This window comes from Onychostoma macrolepis, chromosome 02 (assembly GCF_012432095.1).
Source record: "Onychostoma macrolepis isolate SWU-2019 chromosome 02, ASM1243209v1, whole genome shotgun sequence".
Taxonomy (NCBI): domain Eukaryota; kingdom Metazoa; phylum Chordata; class Actinopteri; order Cypriniformes; family Cyprinidae; genus Onychostoma; species Onychostoma macrolepis.
This window is the reverse complement of record NC_081156.1, coordinates 20395207-20416800: the sequence shown is the minus strand read 5'-3', so window position 1 is coordinate 20416800 and position 21594 is coordinate 20395207. Positions and strand designations below refer to the sequence as shown.

The 21594-nt window shown below is 33.3% G+C and overlaps 1 protein-coding gene across 10 annotated transcripts; it reads left to right on the top strand.

The window, feature by feature from the left end:
- The first annotated feature begins 1124 nt into the window (after positions 1-1124).
- On the top strand, positions 1125-21449 carry ralyl (RALY RNA binding protein like). Of its 10 annotated transcripts, none has more exons than XM_058753311.1 (9): positions 1127-1793; positions 8318-8588; positions 17616-17688; positions 17813-17860; positions 18885-19039; positions 19291-19404; positions 20168-20319; positions 20426-20463; positions 20935-21072. In XM_058753311.1, exons 2-8 carry the CDS (start codon positions 8333-8335, stop codon positions 20456-20458), a joined length of 831 nt encoding a protein of 276 aa, XP_058609294.1. In that variant the 5' UTR covers positions 1127-1793; positions 8318-8332; the 3' UTR covers positions 20459-20463; positions 20935-21072. The 10 variants fall into 10 exon arrangements, with proteins under 10 accessions (XP_058609256.1, XP_058609294.1, XP_058609265.1 ...); XM_058753320.1 differs by having other exon boundaries at positions 1129-1793; positions 18885-19057; positions 20168-20281; XM_058753301.1 differs by having other exon boundaries at positions 1132-1793; positions 18885-19057.
- The last annotated feature ends 145 nt before the right edge of the window (positions 21450-21594 follow it).

Below are 21594 nucleotides of genomic sequence, written 5' to 3'. Positions count from 1 at the left end.
AGTCAGCACTGTCGCACATAAGATGTACACAACCTCCTCATGCAGGCTCTGAAGCATGTGATGACATGGTGCAAAGGCTTGACAACCAAAGAGGAACATTTTTAACTGTTGGTTCATATGGAGTTGTCTGGTACAGAGGTTATTCTCAAAGATTTAATTTAAGATAAAGTTGTAGTTTTGTTGCTCCTCTAGAATCTATAAAATGTTAGACAGTCTGAATCACTGCAACACATTTATTTTATATTTTTTAGTATTGAATCAGAGACCTGTGATTGATATCGGAAGAAATTGCATCCTGATTTTTGAATATTTGAATGCTTATTAACAATGCTTATTAACAAGTAAATAGGCTATGATTGAAACTACTTTTTTATTTTATTTTTTTAGTTGTAAATAAAAAGAAAACAAAGAATTGTACCATTTATTTTATTTTGTCGTAAATAATTACTTCAAAAACTGCACGTAGTTTTTTATTTTTTTATTTTTGCGACTTTGGGTCCCCCTACAGTTAAATGAGTGATGTTCACTGTCGTAAATACAGGATTGCTCTACTACACCAGACATAATAAATACAAATGTAAATTTTGTTACTTGAAATATATATATATATATATATATATATATATATATATATATATATATATATATACAATGCCGTGAAAATGTTTTTGACCCCTTCCTGTTTTTTTATTTTTTGCATATGTGTCACACTTAAAAGATTCAGATCATCGAAACAAATTTTAATATTATACAAAGATAACCCGAGTAAATACAAAATGCAGTTTTGAAATAATGATTTCATTTATTAGGGGAAAAAAATCTGTCCAAAACCTGCCTGGCCCTACGTGAAAAAGCAATTGCCCCCTAAATCTAATAACTGGTTGTGCCACACTTTGCAGCAACAACTGCAATCAAGCGTTTGCGATAACTGGCAGTGAGTCTTTCACATCGCTTAGCTGTGGAGGAATTTTGACCCACTCTTCTTTGCAGAATTGTTTTAATTCAGCCACATGAATGGACTGTTGAAGGTCATGCCACAGCATCTCAATTGGATTTAAGTCTGGACTTTGATTATTTATTATGTCTATGTAGCCTAATACGCGGCCTGACTGTCCTACTGGGCATGCGCATATTAATATTGCGTCATTTTTGTCACTCTGAACAAGAATTGACCGTATTTGCATTATGGTTTTGGTAGGTGTAGACATTAAGAACGCCATTCGCCTTATTAGAAGTAAGTGTAGCCTATCGGAATGATTTTGAAACTGATATTTCAAGGTTAAAAATCAAAACACAACAACAACAACAAAACTATACAGAGACTTTTAAAGCACGCTTTTCACACTCATGAATTTTCCAAAATTTGTCTGATGGCACACACATAATCATCATCAATCGTCATTTTTGTGTCCATAAACATTACCTACATCACAGTGTCATTTTCACCAGATCTCTAATATATAGTGTTTCATATCATTCTGTGGTGGAATTTAAACTACTCTCGCTAATTTGATCAGCTGCCAAGAAGCATAAATACACGCAATCTCACTTTTAATAAAAATCAACCCCTGGGACATAAAAGTGCCCGAAGTTGAAGAAACACCCAGCTATAGAAAGCAAATGTAGTTGTAAGTGAGCTGTGGATGAATGGATGCAGTATGGGCAGGTGGATGGATGATGAAGCGGGCAGCAGCCGCTGTCACATGATCCAGTGAAGCTGAGATCTGAGCGGATCCAGAAGCGCAGCTCTGCACTCGCTCTCCATCTCTTCTGATGCTCGGTCTCTGTGATTGGTGAGTAGCTTCAGTGTTTCAGCCGCCGTCTTTCGCGATTCTTTACATCGTTGTCAAGATGCTTGTCCTTATGTATTTCCTGAGGTAATTTTAGATTTTAGAGGTTTATCTTTCAAAGAAGTGCTAGGTTCCCCCTTTAAAGATTACGTCTGATGTCTTTAAAAATATCATGTTGACGTTCATTTTAAACTATAATTAGCCTATTTATTTTATGAGCAAGACCTGGTTATAAAAAATATTTTATTTTCAGTGCATGCAAGATTAATTACTCTTGAGTTGGTTTCGAAGTTTGCAGTACAGCCTCTTGCTTGTTTTATTTTATTTTGTAAGATAGTAGGAATAAAAAGGTTATAGTATACACTCTCAGAAATAAAGGTACAAAAGCTGTCACTGGGGCTGTACTTTTTCAAAAGGTACATGTGTGTACCTAAAGGGTCCATTTTGGTACCTTAAAGGTACATATTAGTACTTAAAGTGTACATATTTGAACCTAATAGGTACAAAAGTGTACCTTTTGAAAAGGTACCACCCCAGTGACAGCTTTTGTACCTTTATTTCTGAGAGTATAGGAGCTAAAATCTCTTTTTTAAATCTGATGCCAAATTAAAACCTTAAGTGTTCTCTTGTTCTTTAAAAGCATCTACTGTATGTGCTTGTGATTTAAAGGACCCAAAATAGCTACACCTATTTGAAAAACCTATGTGAAATGAAAAACTTTTTGAATCTGCAATGTGTAATAATGGCTGCTTTTGTCACTTCAGTTATTTAACTCTGTTGCATTTCACAGTTGGTCGGTCTCATTCACTGCATCTATACATATTGCTATGACTGGTCTTGACCTTATTAAAATGACTGGTCTATGAGGGGATACTGTTAAGAATTAAAACCCTAAACTTTCTGCGAAGTTTGAAGAAAATCACATGACTCTCACAGAGTTGCCTTTCATTTTATTCAGCCAGTTGCAATATTCCTTTTGTACAAGCACAGCAGGGGCAAAAGCATAATAATCAGTCATGTCCTCAACTAGATAAGATGTTCACAGTCTTCCTGCAAACGCTTTTTCTTTAATCAATATTGTTCTTTTAGAGTCAAGAATGATAGTGCAGAAGATGTATGTTATTCTGAAAAGAATGATTTACTATTCAGAATGTGTCATTCAGGGGACAGGTGGGGGAAGCCAGCCGTGAAATATCCTTTCCCCAAGTAAGGCTTATCTCTCATTGGGAATTCTAGAAGGGATGGAAGTATCTACCATATGATACCTGGACAGAATTCCTGAGTCTTCCTCAGAGCTTCTCTCTCTGAAACCTGAATACAGATTGAAGTATGTTTATTTATATAGCTTATCATTTTTAATAAGCTGTAAGTATCATGCCGTATGCTTCTGATGGCAGATAAATAACTCTATCGAGTCAGAGATACCTTAAACTCCTGTGCAGGACATCTCTCCCAGCAAAGGTTTATTATGTAGACACCTACACAGGATGAAGGATCGTCTTTCTCTAGTTTAATTGAGAATAAAAATGTGAGTAAGAGGACGATTGCATAAACAACCCCATTTTGTCATGTTATTTCAGAAACGCAGCCTATTAGGCTTCACACCGAAGCTAATTTACTGTCTGGTCTTCTGTCTTCACAATGCTCTATTGCGATTTAATTCCTCTGGTTTGTTTTTAAGTTCAGTGTTGATAGAGAATGAAGAGATGGAGTCTGCTCCTGCTCAGAATATACCATCATCCTCAGACCTCGTTGACTTTGGCACTGCAGTAATTGTACCCAGCAGGCTACGACCCATTTAACAGTGATTAAATCATCCACAAATCTTTTCAATTAGCATTTGCTGAAGTTTCTCGCCTGTCCAAATATTTTGTTAAAGGGAGAGTTCACAGATTTTCAATCAGCTTTGTATTGTTATGGCAGTGTAAGTAAATGAACAATGTGCATTAATTTTCCATGTTACCTGCACCATTTATTAGTCCGCAAAAGCTGAGCGATGTAAAATGTGTCATCCGGTGAACTTTTGACAGCTCCAGGCTTTTATGAAAACTACAGAGCATACTTCCACATTTTATATCCCTGCTCACAGATAGTCTGATCAAGTCAGGTGCATTATGGGTGCTGAAGTCTTAGCACAAGTTTTGTTTTCCTTTTAGGAACTAATTGATCGTAGGCCTCAATGATCTGAGCTTATACACCTTATTTTCTGAGTGAACTTAAAATTTTCCACAAATAATGGTGCTTTCTCTCAAAAACTAAGGTACATACACTAAATACAAAACCTGTGCTAACTGAAAGAAAATAAGTTGATAATGATTGAATCCATGATTTGGTGATAATATAGCATAATGAGAGATTTACAAGCAATTTAACCAAATTACACAAATTAGGAGTTTATAGAGTTAATAGAGCCATCTTGCAAGCAGTGAATTACCCCTTTAATGTTATATGTGAGTTTTATTTTGGATATTTTAAAGGACGTTTCATTTACAATAAAAAACACAATTAAACAGGGAAATAAATAAATAAATATGTTTTCCATTATTTGTTTTGCTTTTGTTATTAGTGATGTCAGCAGACTCTGTTGTTATCTGTGTTGACACAAATATGACCTCAAATATGATGTTTTGAGACTATTTCAGTGCCTACTTTACTGTTCGTGTAAAAGTGAATGGATTTCAACCTTGAATTGACCCTGTATTGTCATGCACCTGTCATGTCAGCTGCAGTTCGTTGTGTTACCAGCTAATTAGTCACTGCTCTAGTGACCCACTTAGATATGCCTGGTTGAATTTACCCTCTATTTGGGATCACCCAGCAGAGGGAGTAACTTAAGAGCTAAATAAATGTCCACTTAATGCCAGAAGGAAGGTTTTAAAAGAATGCCATGGCACTAAATAGTTAACAAAAGTACATTGTACCTTCTATTGCTTTTGCCATGTCCATAAACATCAAATTATCCTTCATTATGTCATGAATGTGAATGCTTAGTGCAGGTGAAGTGTGCAGTATACTGGATTGGTAGAAGCTCCTGTGATGATTTCTCACATTGTTTTTTATGTATTCTGTGTGAAGTGTTTGAGAGTTTTCATGCAGAAACTGTCATCTGGACTGCAAGCACAGCATCAGGAACAGCTACTTTAGTAGCCTATATAGAGTTATACAGACATATAAACACAAGTTTAGAATCAAAAGCTGCGTTAGATAAATGCAACAATAACTAAATAAATAAATACTGTATGTGGACATAAAAAACTGATTTGAGTTGGTAATTTTATAATCTTACCTGTATGTAAAAAATAAAGTCTGTTGCAATCAGACACAAGATAAAAAATAATTTAATTTAGCTATTAAAATGTATGTACATTAATGAATGAGATATTTTTCATTCATTTCGTTCATTCACCCTTAACCAATAAATCTAGGAGAAGTGTGAAGTACTGTAGAGAGTGTTTGAATGGGGAATGTGTAGTAGAATAACAGACTGTGCGAGGGCTCAGTGGAGCTGGTGAAATGATGGAGTTTGAAAGGGAATAGAAATGTCATGTCCAGTCACAATGCCAGAGCTCTGCCATGCCTGTCAACCTGAGAGAATGAGGTGAGGTTATTGTTAACACAGGAAGCAAAAGGTGTTCATGCATCAGTGATTCGGCAGAAATGATGAGAACAGGATGCTGGTGTTGCTGAGGATCAGTCAGAGCGGCTGACTCACTGTCTCACAGATGAAATAGTTCTTTTGTTTCTAGCGTATTGAATGGTAGATTTGATATGAAGGAATCTGAGAAAGTGGCATTGTTCCTTCTCTATAAAAAAATGAAGCACATTTCTTAATCCCAAATAGTTCTTTTCTAATAGCTTAAAGACTTATTTTAGTCATGAACTTGGTTTACTAGTAGTCAGAAGTTGGTGTTGAGGGGAGGGGCATCTTCATTCTAAAGAACATTTGATTGGACAAAAAGCTGGAGAGTGCAGGATGAGTCATGAATATTTTTGTTTTGTTTTCCTGGCAGTGAAAGACTGTAAATTTTTAATGCACATACCTGCTAAGGGTTTATTTTGTTAACTTTTAGCATATACACTACTGTTCAAACATTTGGGGTCAGTAAGATTTAAAAAAAAAAAAAATTTTTTTTAAAGATAAATAATTTTATTTAGCAAGGATGCATTTAATTGATTAAAAGTAAAATTAATCATTTGTAATATTACAGATTAGTATTTTAAATAAATGTTGACCCTTTGAACTTTCTATTAATAAAAGTATACTTAAAAATCTATCACAGTTTCCACGAAGATATTAAGCATCATAAATGTTTTCAGTATTGATAATAATGAGAAATATTTCTTGAGCACAAAATCAACATACTAGAATAATTTGATAGTAATGGCTGCTACAAATTCAGCTTTGCCCACAATGGAATAAATTATATTTTAAAAATATATTAAAATATTAATGTATACAGTTATTTTAAACTGTATTAATATTTCACAGTATTACTGTTTTACTGTAATTTTATTCAAATAAATTCGGCCTTGGTAAGCATTGGAGGCTTCTTTCAAAAACAATAAAAAATCTTACTGACCCCTAGTGTCTTGAAGCTTTAAAGTGAACGCACTTGGACTAAAGGCCACAAAATTTTGATTTCATAATTGCAGATGAATGTGGGTGTTTCACTTTTGAAACAGTCTCACCATGATAAAGGTGTGTTTTATTTTGAGTTAAATTTGTAGATCTTGTAGAACAGAGCTCTCCAGGGATCTCTCCAAAGCAATCCTGCAGACTCAGTTCCAACTCTGCTCCAATACACCTGCCTGTAATGTTCAAGCAACCCTGAACACCTTGATTAGCTTGTTCAGATGTGTTTGTCATAAAGTGTTAGCTAAACCCTTGACAACAATGATTTTGCTCTATTGGTTATATTTACATTTAATACATGCAAGAGATTCCTGAAGAAACACTTTGTTATCACTTGCAGTGAGAGACAAGAGAAGCCTTTATATCAGAAGCTTTTTTTGAGTGTGAACTTCACACGTCTCAGCATTCTCGCACTCTAGTGCTCCTCACAGCTCATCCTGTCTTCTCTGGTGTCAACCCTAGTGCTGCCACATCAGTCAGATGTATAGGCTCTGCATTCATGAAAAGAGTGTTTAAAAAAATATTCTGACTGTATCACGGGATCACCTTATATAAATAGCACAAAAAAAATGATATTCTTTGATTTATGCTCCATTTATAGCAACTGCAGTTATTAGCAATAGTTTGTTTTGGGAGGAGGGTGTGTATGGGTGGAGTAGGTACAGTATCTGAAAATAACTTTCTTGATCATAAACTTTTATGTATGTTGTCGTGGAGATGGGTTAGGAAATGAACAGGTACATGTAATGAATGAGTCTGCTGAAACTCCATTGTATAACTCAATACATGTACTATACATGTACTTTGAAACTAAGTCAGCTCCCTTTTTATAAAGTAAATATAAATAATAGTTATTAGATAGTTTTGTGTATCTTTTCACATCTTTTCAATGAAATTATGAAATACACTGTGTATGCAAAGCAATATTCTATACATAGTCTAATGGAATAGAATGTTCAAAAATCTTAGTGTTAAAACAAGTTTATTTGCAATTGAGATGACTGGGAAAAATTTCCCAGTTAAACTAATTAACCGTATGTAATTTTCCCCTTTTTTACCTTGAAATATCAGTTTCAAAATCATTCTGAAGGCACACTGACTTCTAATAAGGCAAATGGCTTATTCAAGGTTTTTTTTGTTTGTTTTTTTTTGTACAGCAATTCACTGTAATTATGACAGTGCTATATTTACAACAGTAAATTCCACTCAACTGTAGGGGGCTCCAAACATCAGCAGCCAATGAGCTTGCTGCTCAACATTCAAATACTCGACTGGTGCTTGCTGTAACTCTTCACCTTCCCCAGCTCCACCTGTATAGATCTGCTGTGGGGTGATTTCATGCATGTTATACATGGGGGTTACTTCATATGTTATACGTGTAGCAGCAGTATTTCCTACAGGAAGTCTGGAAGTCTTGGTACTAGCTCTGCTGTTGCAGCAGCAGTGTAGCACACGGTAAAAAATAAATCCGTAAAATAACAGAAAAAGTACCGACAGCTCATTACACATGACATTATTCATTAATTTTACAGACATTTCTTTTAACTCTAAAACACAATGCAATGCAGTATAAAATTCAAAATACTGGTAAAACACCTGTAAAAAATAAATACGAAAAAATTCCTTCAAATCATACAGTATTTCGTGCCCTATTTTTACAGATTTGTTTTTAGAGTGCAGATCTATTCCGCCAAGACCAAAAACATTAACATTGCCATGAATATTACCATGATAAACTCTCCGAGAGTTGTCAGGACAGAAATACAGTTACTGTAATTACATTAAAAAAAGAGTTCTAGTTCTTGATGTTGTATAGTTTTTCAGTGTATGGAAAAAATCTAAATGTTAAGGTTTCAAACATTTTTCTTTAATATTTGTTTTATGTGTGTTTCAGGACATCCTGAGAAGGATGACTGGGAAAACTCAAACCAGCAATATAACAAACAAGACAGATCCTCGCTCATTGAATTCCAGAGTGTTCATTGGTAACCTCAACACTGCTGTGGTCAAGAAAACTGACATTGAGCTCATTTTTGCCAAGTATGGGAAGATCACCGGCTGCTCTGTGCACAAGGGCTTTGCTTTCGTTCAGTATGCCTGCGAGAGGAACGCTCGATTGGCTGTGGCTGGTGAGAACACCAGGGTGCTGGCTGGACAGACCTTAGGTAAGTGAAATTTATTTCTCTTTTTATTTATGTAAATGACTGGAGTCAAACAGGTGATTTCAGTGTCAATGTGGAGGAAGGAAGAAAAAGCAGAGCATGAGAAGAGGACAGAAAGACATGAGATCTACAGAGACAGTTGATCTTAGGTCATAGCCGTTCCCATGGCTACCTGGTAAATATTCATAATCCTTTATTAAAAATGAAACTCCTGCTGTCAGTGTTGCAGCAGTGGTTTGAGTTGAACTCCAATGGGTCTTTTGTGCTGGACTGATTTTTCTTAAGGTTACTGTTACTTTTTTTTAACTGTTACATTTTTTTCCCAGATGATTTGATCTTTCCTTGTGAAAAATATTAGTTGCTTGATTTTATACAGAGCTGAGCATTTTTAACCAGTTTTTTGTTTAATTTCAGAAAAAAAAAAAGTATTTTGATGAAAAATTCAAATGGCTTTGGTTGGTTTTAGATGGTTTTGGGCACTTTCCAGCTTGTCATTTGGGAAATCACTTCTCCTCATTTTAATATAGTTATTATAAAAAGTAGTAACCAAAGCAGCCTAGTATTTTTAAAATAAACATACAATCATAAATACATACGTATGTACGCACTTACATACATACTGTTAGTTCTACAGAAAGAACTGGCACCTGTAGTTACCAAAATAATTATCTTAAAAAAAGGTAAACATTTGTATTCACAAAGCAACAGCAACAACAAACAAAAATTACATTTTTTATTGAAATTTACATTGGGAATTTCCTGCTGAATTAGCAAGGCTATGCTACTGATTTGTACCTGGAAAGTAGAAAATTATTAGTTTTAGGAATCTATCCTAACTATTTTTCTATGGTGTAGAAAGTGAGTTCATTTTGTCTGTGACTCATACAGTGAGGAAAATAAGTATTTGAACACCCTGCTATTTTGCAAGTTCTCCCACTTAGAAATCATGGAGGGTCTGAAATTGTCATCGTAGGTGCATGTCCACTGTGAGAGACATAATCTAAAAAAAATCCAGAAATCACAATGTATGATTTTTAACTATTTATTTGTATGATACAGCTGCACATATGAATTAACCATATTGTGTCAAATTTAAGATTTATGTAAGCTTAAAAAGAATGAGTCAGATATAGAATTTATTTCTCTTTTTATTTATGTAAATGACTGGAGTCAAACAGGTGATTTCAGTGTCAATGTGGAGGAAGGAAGAAAAAGCAGAGCATGAGAAGAGGACAGAAAGACATGAGATCTACAGAGACAGTTGATCTTAGGTCATAGCCGTTCCCATGGCTACCTGGTAAATATTCATAATCCTTTATTAAAATGAAACTCCTGCTGTCAGTGTTGCAGCAGTGGTTTGAGTTGAACTCAATGGGTCTTTTGTGCTGGACTGATTTTTCTTAAGGTTACTGTTACTTTTTTAACTGTTACATTTTTTCCCAGATGATTTGATCTTTCCTTGTGAAAAATATTAGTTGCTTGATTTTATACAGAGCTGAGCATTTTTAACCAGTTTTTTGTTTAATTTCAGAAAAAAAAAAAGTATTTTGATGAAAAATTCAAATGGCTTTGGTTGGTTTTAGATGGTTTTGGGCACTTTCCAGCTTGTCATTTGGGAAATCACTTCTCCTCATTTTAATATAGTTATTATAAAAAGTAGTAACCAAAGCAGCCTAGTATTTTTAAAATAAACATACAATCATAAATACATACGTATGTACGCACTTACATACATACTGTTAGTTCTACAGAAAGAACTGGCACCTGTAGTTACCAAAATAATTATCTTAAAAAAGGTAAACATTTGTATTCACAAAGCAACAGCAACAACAAACAAAAATTACATTTTTATTGAAATTTACATTGGGAAATAAAGCAGCCCTTTCCTGCTGAATTAGCAAGGCTATGCTACTGATTTGTACCTGGAAAGTAGAAAATTATTAGTTTTAGGAATCTATCCTAACTATTTTTCTATGGTGTAGAAAGTGAGTTCATTTTGTCTGTGACTCATATTTACAGTGTTTTATTGCCCCCTATGTTGGCAAGAGGAAGTACAGGGTGTACTAGCATGAAAAAAAATATACAGTATGTGACCCTGGACCACAAAACCAGTCACAAGTAGCACGGGTATACAGTATTTGTAGCAATAGCCAACAATGCATTGTATGGGTCAAAATGATTGATTTTTCTTTTATGCCAAAAAATAATTAGGATATTAAGTAAAGATCATGTTCCATGAAGATATTTTGTAAATTCCCTGCTGTAAATATATCAAAACTTAATTTTTTATTAGTACTAAGGATTTCATTTGGACAATTGATTTTTTTAATTGATTTTTTTTGCACCCTCAGATTCCAGATTTTCAAATAGTTGTATCCCAAATATGTCCTATCCTAACAAACCATACATAAATGGAAAACTTATTTAGTTTTCAGATTATGTAAAAATCTCAATTAAAAAAAAGTGACCCTTATGACTGGTTTTGTGGTCCATGGTCACATATGTACACAAATAGTGCATGGAGAAGAAAGCATGTTCTTAATAAGTGCATTTTATTATGGAGTCTCATTAATTTAATTGTTTGCAATGCTATATGTTTAATGTCTGAATGTGATGCAGTGTGCAATTTTTGCAGTGTTTTTTCAAAAGATATAAATGTCATTTTACTGAATGAAAATAGGCCAATGTCAACCACTAGATGGCAATATAAATATACCATAAACATCCATGGCACTGCAGTGGCAAAGACAAATCATAACAAACGCTTATTGTGGAGGATTTATTCATAACTCTTGACCCCATTCAATTCATGCAGATTGCTTTTACTCTAAAGTATAGCAGAATCTAAAAGTACTCCAGAAAAATACTAAAATCTCATAAAAGCACCATTTGATATTTGTCAGATTATTTGAAGAACATGCACATATGAATTAACCATATTGTGTCAAATTTAAGATTTATGTAAGCTTAAAAAGAATGAGTCAGATATAGAATTTATTTCTCTTTTTATTTATGTAAATGACTGGAGTCAAACAGGTGATTTCAGTGTCAATGTGGAGGAAGGAAGAAAAAGCAGAGCATGAGAAGAGGACAGAAAGACATGAGATCTACAGAGACAGTTGATCTTAGGTCATAGCCGTTCCCATGGCTACCTGGTAAATATTCATAATCCTTTATTAAAATGAAACTCCTGCTGTCAGTGTTGCAGCAGTGGTTTGAGTTGAACTCCAATGGGTCTTTTGTGCTGGACTGATTTTTCTTAAGGTTACTGTTACTTTTTTTTAACTGTTACATTTTTTTCCCAGATGATTTGATCTTTCCTTGTGAAAAATATTAGTTGCTTGATTTTATACAGAGCTGAGCATTTTTAACCAGTTTTTTGTTTAATTTCAGAAAAAAAAAAAGTATTTTGATGAAAAATTCAAATGGCTTTGGTTGGTTTTAGATGGTTTTGGGCACTTTCCAGCTTGTCATTTGGGAAATCACTTCTCCTCATTTTAATATAGTTATTATAAAAAAGTAGTAACCAAAGCAGCCTAGTATTTTTAAAATAAACATACAATCATAAATACATACGTATGTACGCACTTACATACATACTGTTAGTTCTACAGAAAGAACTGGCACCTGTAGTTACCAAAATAATTATCTTAAAAAAGGTAAACATTTGTATTCACAAAGCAACAGCAACAACAAACAAAAATTACATTTTTTATTGAAATTTACATTGGGAAATAAAGCAGCCCTTTCCTGCTGAATTAGCAAGGCTATGCTACTGATTTGTACCTGGAAAGTAGAAAATTATTAGTTTTAGGAATCTATCCTAACTATTTTTCTATGGTGTAGAAAGTGAGTTCATTTTGTCTGTGACTCATATTTACAGTGTTTTATTGCCCCCCTATGTTGGCAAGAGGAAGTACAGGGTGTACTAGCATGAAAAAAAATATACAGTATGTGACCCTGGACCACAAAACCAGTCACAAGTAGCACGGGTATACAGTATTTGTAGCAATAGCCAACAATGCATTGTATGGGTCAAAATGATTGATTTTTCTTTTATGCCAAAAAATAATTAGGATATTAAGTAAAGATCATGTTCCATGAAGATATTTTGTAAATTCCCTGCTGTAAATATATCAAAACTTAATTTTTTATTAGTACTAAGGATTTCATTTGGACAATTGATTTTTTTAATTGATTTTTTTTGCACCCTCAGATTCCAGATTTTCAAATAGTTGTATCCCAAATATGTCCTATCCTAACAAACCATACATAAATGGAAAACTTATTTAGTTTTCAGATTATGTAAAAATCTCAATTAAAAAAAAAAAAGTGACCCTTATGACTGGTTTTGTGGTCCATGGTCACATATGTACACAAATAGTGCATGGAGAAGAAAGCATGTTCTTAATAAGTGCATTTTATTATGGAGTCTCATTAATTTAATTGTTTGCAATGCTATATGTTTAATGTCTGAATGTGATGCAGTGTGCAATTTTTGCAGTGTTTTTTTCAAAAGATATAAATGTCATTTTACTGAATGAAAATAGGCCAATGTCAACCACTAGATGGCAATATAAATATACCATAAACATCCATGGCACTGCAGTGGCAAAGACAAATCATAACAAACGCTTATTGTGGAGGATTTATTCATAACTCTTGACCCCATTCAATTCATGCAGATTGCTTTTACTCTAAAGTATAGCAGAATCTAAAAGTACTCCAGAAAAATACTAAAATCTCATAAAAAGCACCATTTGATATTTGTCAGATTATTTGAAGAACATGCACATATGAATTAACCATATTGTGTCAAATTTAAGATTTATGTAAGCTTAAAAAAAGAATGAGTCAGATATAGAATTTATTTTCTCTAGCAATTTAGAATCTCCCAGACCTCAGTATAAGACTTTGCAATCATTATTTTCGTTAGCTTGTCTTAAAAAGCTTTTATATGAATATCAGTGTCACAGTGTGTATTCATGTCACTATAATTAGTTTTTCTATATCTGAAACCCTCTGACAGATATGAAGGCATCACAATGTCTTCAATTTCAGAGCCTGTCGTTAATTCAAAGGAAAAAGCATATTCCTGCATGAATAGCCTCCGGGCTTATAATGTCAATAACTACCAAGAATTTTCAAATGAATGACAGCAGCTGTGGGATGCTGTTCTTTTGATGTACAACATGATCCAAGATCAGAGACAATCTGAGACAAGAGTGTAAACTGTTGATATATATTTATACTAGCCATACATTTATTCATACTGTATATGTTTGTAAAAGATATGTATGTTCTTATACAGTATATATGGTAGATAAACACAACACAATGTTTTCGTAAATAATGATTTAATTATTTATTTAATCTGTTTGTATTTATGCAAAACCACAGTATTTATTGGGTCCTGATTAGATTTTTTTTTTTTCATATTTTTATTGCATAGTTGTCAACACCCCCGTTATGTGTCAGTGGTACGGTCTGGAATGGTGCATGCCTGTATGCTGAACTCTATTCAGTCAGTCTCTCACTGTGTCACTACGGTGAAGTGAGTTCAAGGGAAAGGAATCATTTATTCCTCAAAATATAGCATACACAACCTAATGGACATGTACAGAAGAACAATGCATAAAGGGAAGCGGAATCAGAGATGTAAGTATTTTACAGACAAATAAGTTCCATATTTCAAGTGCTTTTAATTTAAATTTGATTTGTAACAGAATCAATAAAATATAAATATGTATAATAATACTTTTGCAGTCTTGTAAATTAAAATGAACGTTTTTAGGAAATGTTAGTAATGACATAATATTATTGTTCTGTTTTTCTTGTTTGATATATTAAATCTGTTTAAGTATTAATAAATACATTTAATAAATGCAATTAAAACATACACATGAAACATTTGTTTGTAATTAAGCACAGGGGAACTCCTGTGGAAAGCATCTTCTAAATGACAAGTAACCAAATGTACTTATATGTTGTAAAAAGTGAGAAAATATGCAGGTGTTTCCTTAAGGAGTTGTTTCTATTTGATCTCAAATGATGTTTAAGTAAAAGAAAAAAAAAAGTGGAAACATTTTTTTTTTATTTTTTTTTATAGTAATCACATTTTAACAATATTAAAATACTAATATATTAAAATAGTATATTATTTAATATAATAATATAATAATTAATATCATAAAATAATATTATTTACAATAAAATATTTCATTTTCAGTTCATTTCAATGCTGCCAGATGAAATATATTTTTAAGATTATAAATCTTTTCTTTCTTTCTTTCTTTCTTTCTTTCTTTCTTTCTTTCTTTCTTTCTTTCTTTCTTTCTTTCTTTCTTTCTTTCTTTCTTTCTTTCCACAACATTTTGGTCAACCTTGTTGAAAGCTTTCAAGGAGGAAAATATAAGAATCTTGTACTAGTTAAAAAATGTTGTGACCTGTCTGAAATGATAACCTGCTTTTTTGTCAGAGGGTTCAGTATGTGTTCTCCACATTAGAGTACAGGACATCACCTTTTTTTCTCCTTGACTACAGAATTTACTCCTTTAACTTTTTCATACTCTTTGACTTACTCCAAAAGATTTGAAATGCAGATTTGAACAGGCCAAGCAGTCAAAAAATAAATAACTAATTAGACATTTTCAGAAACACAATTTCCTAAACCCCTAAAGCTGTTAAATTTGAATGCGAGTTGCATTTGTTCATGATGAGCATCCATGTTTTGTGTATGTCTAATCAAAGACGGCACATCAAAGTTACAACGCAAAGTTTCGTAGCTGTGCACACACAAGACTCCAGGGATAATAAGCGGCACTGAAAATGGATATGATGTCCTCAAGTGTACAAACTGTTCCAGACAATTGCGCACATCAGTCACCGAATTACATCATGCCACAAAGGAATGAATAAAGGAAGTGAAAGAGATGTTTGATAAGTAGGTCATGTATGGAAAACAATCATTAGTGAAAGAGATACATCAAAAACCAGAGGTGTCTGAATAATACTCAAAACAGAACTATATGAATTATGTGTCTGCAAAGTGATTTTCTTTGAAAACAAATAATGTCCTTGAAGTTCTTTCTTGCTTAGTCAGGTATCTTGAGTCACTTTATTTACTGAGGTTTATCAGAACAGATATTTCATTTAGAGTTTGGCATTCAGGCACAAGTTTAGGCATACGACTTCAGTTATGTCTCGTCAAATAAATCACTCAGAAAACTCTTTTAAGCTGACAGCCAGACACATTGACATTAAGCAGAGGTCATCACTAAGAGAAATGCCAATCTTCTCCCTACGCTAAGTCTGACAGAGCGTTGAGAGAACAGCATACTGAGTAGAGGAGGAGGCCCGTTGGTAAACTCAGATTAAAGTATTGATATGGCTCCATGTCTGAAATATGGTGGTATTTTAGATGGTCGGCACATATCGAGTGAAATGTCTGGCGTGTCATGGGACCATAGACTGATTATTGGATGATTCAGCCTGTTTTGAATCGTATCGTCTCCCAAGAAACCATTATTAAGATCTAAATTACTTGCTTCCCCATTAATGTCATCAAATAGACTCAATCGTTCCTGTAACTCAAACAGTAGGGAATTGAACTATAGCGTCAAGGGTTTGATTTGCCAGGGAATGTATGAACTAAAAAAATGGATCTGGATAAAAGTGTGTGCCAATTAATATAAATCAGCACAGATTAACCTTTGTGTCACCGTTCATCATCTGAAGGTTCATTGTGATCAAACGAGCCAACTAATGATGACTTCCTTTTGAACATCAAACACAAAACAATTCTTGACCCCATTCGGTTCATGAACTTTTGATGCAGATTACTTTACCTCAGAAGTATACGAGAACCTAGAAATACTCGAGCAGAATATTAAAATCTCATTTTAAACCTTCTGATATTTGCTTGACTATTTAAAAAAATGTATTGTGTTAAAAGTAATAAAAATCTTTTTAAAAAACATAATAAAAAAGAATAAAATAAAAGTAATAAAAACGAATTAAAATTTTATTTATAGTAATATTATATAATTTGGATAATTGCATCTGCTAAATGACGCTTTAAATATAATAATATATAATAATAATCTTTTTTTTTTTTTTTTTTTTTTGTCAAATGTTTTTTGGTTGAGTAAATGATGACAGAATTTCATTTTTGTATCAACTATTCCTTTACGTTTTTCTAACATTTTAGACATCGACATCAAACACATGAAGATATCCTTTGAACCTCAACCACTTTGAGTCAACGTAATTACATTAATTTGAAGAGAACTTCTTTTTTTAAAAAAAAGCTTTTGTGTTAACGTCAAACTAATGATTATGTTTCCATAGAAAACGCTCTCATTGCAGAAGGTTAGCTGTAATTAGAAACAGCTAATTAAAGAGGATGAAACAAACCTGATCTTCCCGATCAACTGTTTTCCCTCCTGCTTCTCAATTGCTACGTTTGAATGTATTTTCCAATATATTCATTCAAATGTTTTGAAACTTCAATCTCATAAATATATTCCGAGCGTGACTGTCTTCATTTGAAAGGTCTGTATGCTTCCATAATGAATTTGGCTCAGTCAGGCGAAGACTAATCTAAACTCTGAAAGTGCACTACTTTTCTTCACAGATTTAGTGCTTTGTTTTGTGTTTCATCAGAGTGAAGGCTGAAATTGCTTGTAAATGTCTTAAAGCCCCGAATTGTGATTTAGTCAGGCACTCAGGCAGCTCGTCCTTCTGGATAACGTGCTGGGTGACCTTGAAAGGCACTCAGGAGTGATTGTGCATCTGTGTGTGTGTGTGTTGAGGCTGTTGCTCTGATAGCATCTCTCTTTCTGATGAGACAGATGAGAGCCATCAGTCATTTATTCTGTGGCATAATGCCTATGCACTTTCTCAGGGCGCAGAGGCTTTTCTAAGTCCATTATATTCACCGGCCATTGTTAGTCATTCATTTGAAGGAGACTATGATTAAAAGGGAAAGCGTATACTGTTTTTGTACAATGCCCTTTTCTCTTCCCACAGACATTAACATGGCTGGAGAACCACGTCCTTACAGGCCAAAAGTGGGATCCAAGCGACCTTTCTCCTTATACAGGTGAACCACCTAAATTTTAAAAAAGAAGAAAAAAAAAATGCATTTTTTCCATTGTGATCAGTAGATACAAAAAGATTGAAATAACATTTTTCTCATCTTTTTTATTTGTTTACTTATTTATAAGTGGCTATGAATTTGATTATGATTTCTACAGGGATGATTTCTATACCAGGTATGTATATGCATTCACTTATGCAAATGCATGAATTCAAAGCTAATCATTTTATACATTTACATTGGTGTTTTAGTAGTTGAATCGGTAAGATCTTGAGCTTTGTAATAAGTTTTTGTTAATTAAATTTTTAGTTAAGATCTGCTTGTCTTGTATGACCTTTTCTCTGTTATGAAAAACTGAGGAAAGGTGAAGAAAAAAAGAAAAGCTAAAAAGTAGAGGAAGAGCTTCCCCTAATAACCATAATTAATGTCATTTTATTGGTTTGACTTCGATCCTTTGCTCAGGCTAATGATGAGCAGTCCTCTCCTGTGAGACATTAGCTGAATGTCAGAAAGCTGCTGGGTCGTTAACTGAGCAGCGCAGACATGCCGGTCATCTTTCCTCTGACATTTTCATGTGTTTGCTTTCACTCCTCATTTGGCAGAGCTGAGTTTTATACATCTCCATGGAAAATATATGTGCTAACAAGCAAAATTCCTTCAGTGAGGTTATTTCAAAATATGCAGGTAAAAGCTAATTATGCTCATCAAGTGTTATCTCAGGGGAGATTGCTCTTTTGCATGTAGACTAAGATATTTTCTCATCTCTTTATATTATCTCACTTAAAGTGTAAATGATAATTTTTTGTGATTTAATAACAATAATAATAAAAATTGTCCAGCATTTAACTAAAAAATGCGTATATACACTACTGTACTTTTTTGTTTGTATTTTTTTTGGATAGTTATTTTAGTTTCTTATGCTCACAAGGCTGAATTTATTTGATCAAAACAGTAATAACGGCTAAAATTACTTTCTATTGTAATACATTTTGAAATTTAATTTATTCCTGTGATGGCAAAGCTGAATTTTCAGCAGCTATTATTTCAGTTTTTAGTGTCACATGATCCATCAGAAATCGCTGATGGAAACTTGATGATTTGGTGCTCAAGAAACATTTCTTATTATTGTCAATACTGAAAACAGTTCTAAATATAAAACTGTGATATATAATATAAAACTTTTATATATTTCTCTTCAGGATTTTTGACATTCATGGGAGATTAGCACCATCCCATCGGGCAATGATTCCTATCAAGCATTCCCGTTTGGTTACACTCTCAACACGCAGGACAAAAAACTCTTTCCAGCCAAAGATGTCCACCTGCTCTTCTTATCTAAGAACGCTGTCATCAGGTTCCTTATGCTCTATGGGTTTGTCCATCATTCAAAGTCAATTTCAATTTCCATTATCATGTTTTTAGTACCTAGAACACTCTGTAATCAGGCGCCTTTAATAACCTGGACTGTGACATAACATGTCCATACCATCTATAATCTACTTCCAACCATAACCATTTAAAAACTAAAAATAATATTTTACAGCAATGAGCTGATAAAATCACAGTGCATTCATCCTCATCATTGTTTGTTTGTTTTTATCCAAGTGAAATCCGATCAGCTCCTGACAATCAAACAAGAACTGTCCCAGATAAAGATTAAGATCGACTCCTTACTGGGAAGGCTAGAGAAGATTGAACAGAAGCAGTTAGCAGAAGCAGGTAAGAGGATGAAATGAACATCGCTGTCAGGGTAGAGGCCATGTTGGCAGGAGGTAGATTAAAAACACTTGTCTTCATCACTTTCAATGTCAGTGCAGGAAATCGAAAACAGCACCAGTCGTGTCTTCACACACACACAAAAAACTTGGACTAGGAGAGGAGACATCCACATACCTGTGTTAGTTTTACTTACTCGAAAGTTTGCTACATTGTAAAAAAAAATATATATACACGAAAAAACTGCAGCTGTAATTGCCAGAATGTAAAAAATAGTACCATTTTATGGTAACAAACATAACACTAAAATAATGTAATAAACATTAACTTAACAACATAAGATGTAAATAAGAAAAAACATACTAAAAAACTAAGTTTTTTAATTATTTAAATAAAAAATATATAAATATGCAGTATCTCACAGGTAAATCTGGCAATTGTCAAAATGTCATTTTTTTTCTCTGTAAATTATAAAATGATTTGTTCTTTTTCATGTCTAAAAACTGTAAATGTAACAGTATTTTATTATAAAATGACATGAAATGACCCGTTAGATTTATTAGGTTTTTTTTATCATAGAGAGTAAGGGAATTTACCATTAACTAATTAACAGGTTTTCACTATAGCATATTTACAGTCTATTACCATTAAACTTACAGTAATTTCTGCAGTTTACGTTTTCTTTAAATATTCACCGTAGCTGTTGGCCGCACTTTAATCTCATTATCTCATTCACCTTTCTGTCCGTGATCTCAATATTGTGTAGATGCCCACAGGAAGCATGAGAAGGCCTATCAATCTCTCTATAGTGAGACAGAAGAGGATGTGGATCAGGAACATCAGGACATCATCAGGAAGTCTTGGGAAGTGACTGATGAAGGTGATGATGGATATGATGACAGGGTTAACAGTGAACTGGTGAGCTGTCATTGAACCCATCTGAATGTGAAATGTCATTTGTTTTTATTTGATGTATCAGCAAGACCCATTTGTATAGGATATAATTGTGTGTGTTAAATCCCAGATAGAAAACCACATGTCTGATGTAGACAACTGAGCAAGGTTTGTACCACAATTTCATGTCCCTTTATATTTAACATTATTCTCTCTTTTTATTTGACATCATCAAAAAAGTATATTGCCTCTGTCTTTCAAGACTTTTGTGAGATGTACTGATGTCACTATCGGAGATTTGATTCTCTCTGCTGTCCATGTAAGAAGAACATAATACTGTGCAATTTATTGCACTCACAAAAATTTTCAGTCAGACTTGGGCATTCATAAGCAATGCCCTGTAAACTAAAAGTCATTTTAGCCATTCATATCTACTGTTCTCTCTGAAATATCTTCTCATTTGACCTTCAGTATCCAGCAAACAGAAAGTCCTCTTTTGCTTCATTCGGTGTATAACCAACTGTTTCTTGTAAAATACTTAAGAATGTATTACGTATAGCATAAACAGAAAATTCTGTCATATTTCTATATTTTAAAAAATATTGAAATATTTTATTTTCCCTTTTTTTCTGTCTGTAGGACTGGGACCAGCGCATCTATCAAGTTTACTATTTTTGGAAGATATCCAGATGGAATTGTTCACCCTTTCATGTCTATTTATTTATATGTATTTTTCATTCATTCAACTGGTCATAAATGTACATACTTGGGTATGCATAGTCAGACAAAATGAAAGGATGAAAACCGTAACTTAATATGTAAAATAATTAATGTATTTTATCTAGCAAATGTGATCAGTTTCAGTGTCATTGTCATAAAGGTTTACAAATAAAAAAAAATTAAAATGTATGTGCATTTGATTTTTTTGGACATCATAATTATGTGATTTAAATAATGTTTATTGAATGCACATTTATGTATAAGTAAACTATAATAAAATTATTTATGTCTCACCCATTATTAGGAAAATAAACTACGTTTACATCTCTATTTCTTTTTTATTTTTATTGCAGTTTATTATAACTTATCTGAAAAGTGTGGTAAAATTATTTTTGTGTTGTTAATATTGTGTGACGCATTTGTGAAATAAAATCGACCAGACATCAATTGTAGCAAGTTTTTGACTTTTGGGTATTTAACGTTGATTGTAGCTATGCATTAATGTAAGCCAGCTGAAAGTTTTGAGACAGTCAGCCTGCGTCCCAATGTGCATACTATCCATCCTAAATTCTATGCGAT